This window comes from Alexandromys fortis, unplaced genomic scaffold (assembly GCF_014885135.2).
Source record: "Alexandromys fortis isolate MF-2015 unplaced genomic scaffold, M_Fortis_MF-2015_v1.1 scaffold_227, whole genome shotgun sequence".
NCBI classification, from domain to species: Eukaryota; Metazoa; Chordata; class Mammalia; order Rodentia; family Cricetidae; genus Alexandromys; species Alexandromys fortis.
The window spans coordinates 313,162-314,889 of record NW_026068109.1 but is presented as its reverse complement, the minus strand read 5'-3'; the positions used below and the strand labels follow the sequence as shown (position 1 = coordinate 314,889).

The 1,728-nt window shown below is 55.8% G+C and overlaps 1 protein-coding gene across 1 annotated transcript in view; it reads right to left on the bottom strand.

Annotated features, from left to right (window-relative positions):
* The window catches only part of Znf12 (zinc finger protein 12), a 15,394-nt gene extending 13,974 nt beyond the window's left edge, over positions 1-1,420 (bottom strand). The window contains 2 exon segments of the mRNA XM_050124411.1: positions 336-395; positions 1,176-1,420. Coding sequence (XP_049980368.1) covers positions 336-350 — 15 coding nt within the window. The 5' untranslated portion in view covers positions 351-395; positions 1,176-1,420.
* Between the last annotated feature and the right edge of the window lie 308 nt (positions 1,421-1,728).

Sequence of the window (1,728 nt, the reverse complement as noted above, 5' to 3'; positions counted from 1 at the left end):
CACACACACACACACACACACGGGCACCCCCCCCACACACACAGGCACACACACACACACACGGGCACCCCCCCGCCCCTACACACAGAGGCATTCCCAGAGACCCATCTCCCACGTCTCTGAATCTGGTCAAGGTGACAACCATACCATCATAAGGACTCTTCAAGGGCCGTGCTACCTGCGCTATGAGCACAACAAAAACAGCTTACTACTGCTCAGTATGGTTTTGTCTGACTCTTTTATCTATTTTCCCTTTTAAAGCCTGAACTGTTCTTCGCCTCTCTGAGTGCATAGACCAAATGAGACCATAGAGAGGTGAAGAGAAAAAAACTCACCAAGGATGTCGTCATCTTCCGCTGCCGAAGGAAAAGTCTGGAGAAGTACTCGGATTGGGTCTGGGAAGGAGAAACAAAGCCATTATTAGTGGTATGACAAGAGGGAAGTCTATAGAGAAACCTACTAGAACATTCCAAGAAGGAAACTTTATGGGTGATGGTCTCGTGGGCTTTCAGAAGGAACTGGAGAGCTTTAACTATGTAGGGGGAATGGATGGACGGGACTGTCAAGGTGAACTAACACGAAATGCTGTTTAAATAATTTACATTGTTTAATAGGGATACAAAAGAATACTCACAGGCTGCTCTGAAAACAACACAGTTAACCTGGTGGTGACTATATTTGTATAAAATTAGGTGATATTGTGACTGCATCTTTAATACTGCAGAAGGAATGTCAGCCTGGGACTGAGCACTCCTACTGAAAACACCTCAGTGTGACCTCGGTTAAGTCACCACCATAGCAGACAGTCTCCCCACAAACTTTCTCAAAACTAAACCCTATGATGTTGCAGGGACAGACTCGGGGAAGCCAAGCAGACAGTGCACGGGTACCGATGGGTGCCGAATGACACCGTGAGAATCTGAAGCGGTGAGAGGAAGGGGTGTTGCGTGAGGCAGGAGTGTGGACAGCGCCTCTGCAGCTCAGGCCGCTACCCCCTGCTATGCCCGCACGCCTCGTCCTCTGACAACCCTGCCTTCAGCCTGACCATTGCGACCATCCCGGACCCCTAACACTGTGGAAGGAGGGAGCAGGGGCTTCGCGCAGGCGCTCACTGCTCAGCCCCTCGCCCCCCCCCCTCCGCCCCCAAGGCCCCGATCTGCATCCTCAGGCCTCACCTAGGAGGCCGCAGCGGGCCCGGGTCTTGACACCTCTGTCAGCCCGGCCCTCGGCCTCCCCGGCCTGCACAGCCGTGCCCGCCCGCTGCGGACCGGGACGCTCCGGCCTCGGACCCACAAGCTCCACTACTCCAACTCGCGCAAGGAAAAGCCGCGGGCTGCGGGAGCGAGGGCAGAAACACAGACCGTAGGAAGCCAGGGCGGAGCAGCGGTCGTGCGCACGCGCAAGCCCGCACGCAGGCCGAGGTGCGCACGCGCAGCCGCGTTCCCGAAGTGGCGGGGTCCCAGTGGTCTTCCTCTCACCCCGGCGTAGAGGGTGGACTCCCAGAAGTCTAGGCGCCCCTGGTTCTAGGGATCGTCGCACAAGTCTCTTCCTCATCTCACCAAGCTGGGAGCAACAGTAATTCGGGCCCCGCGGTCACTGTCGTTTTGGTCCCCACTCCCTTTGAGTCTCCAGAAATGGCCCGAGGGGTTATGTCTTCGAGGCACCACGCCCTCTCCTGGCCAGGGGCTTTTATATAAAAGGCGGATTCTGACAGATAACTGTGTGTCC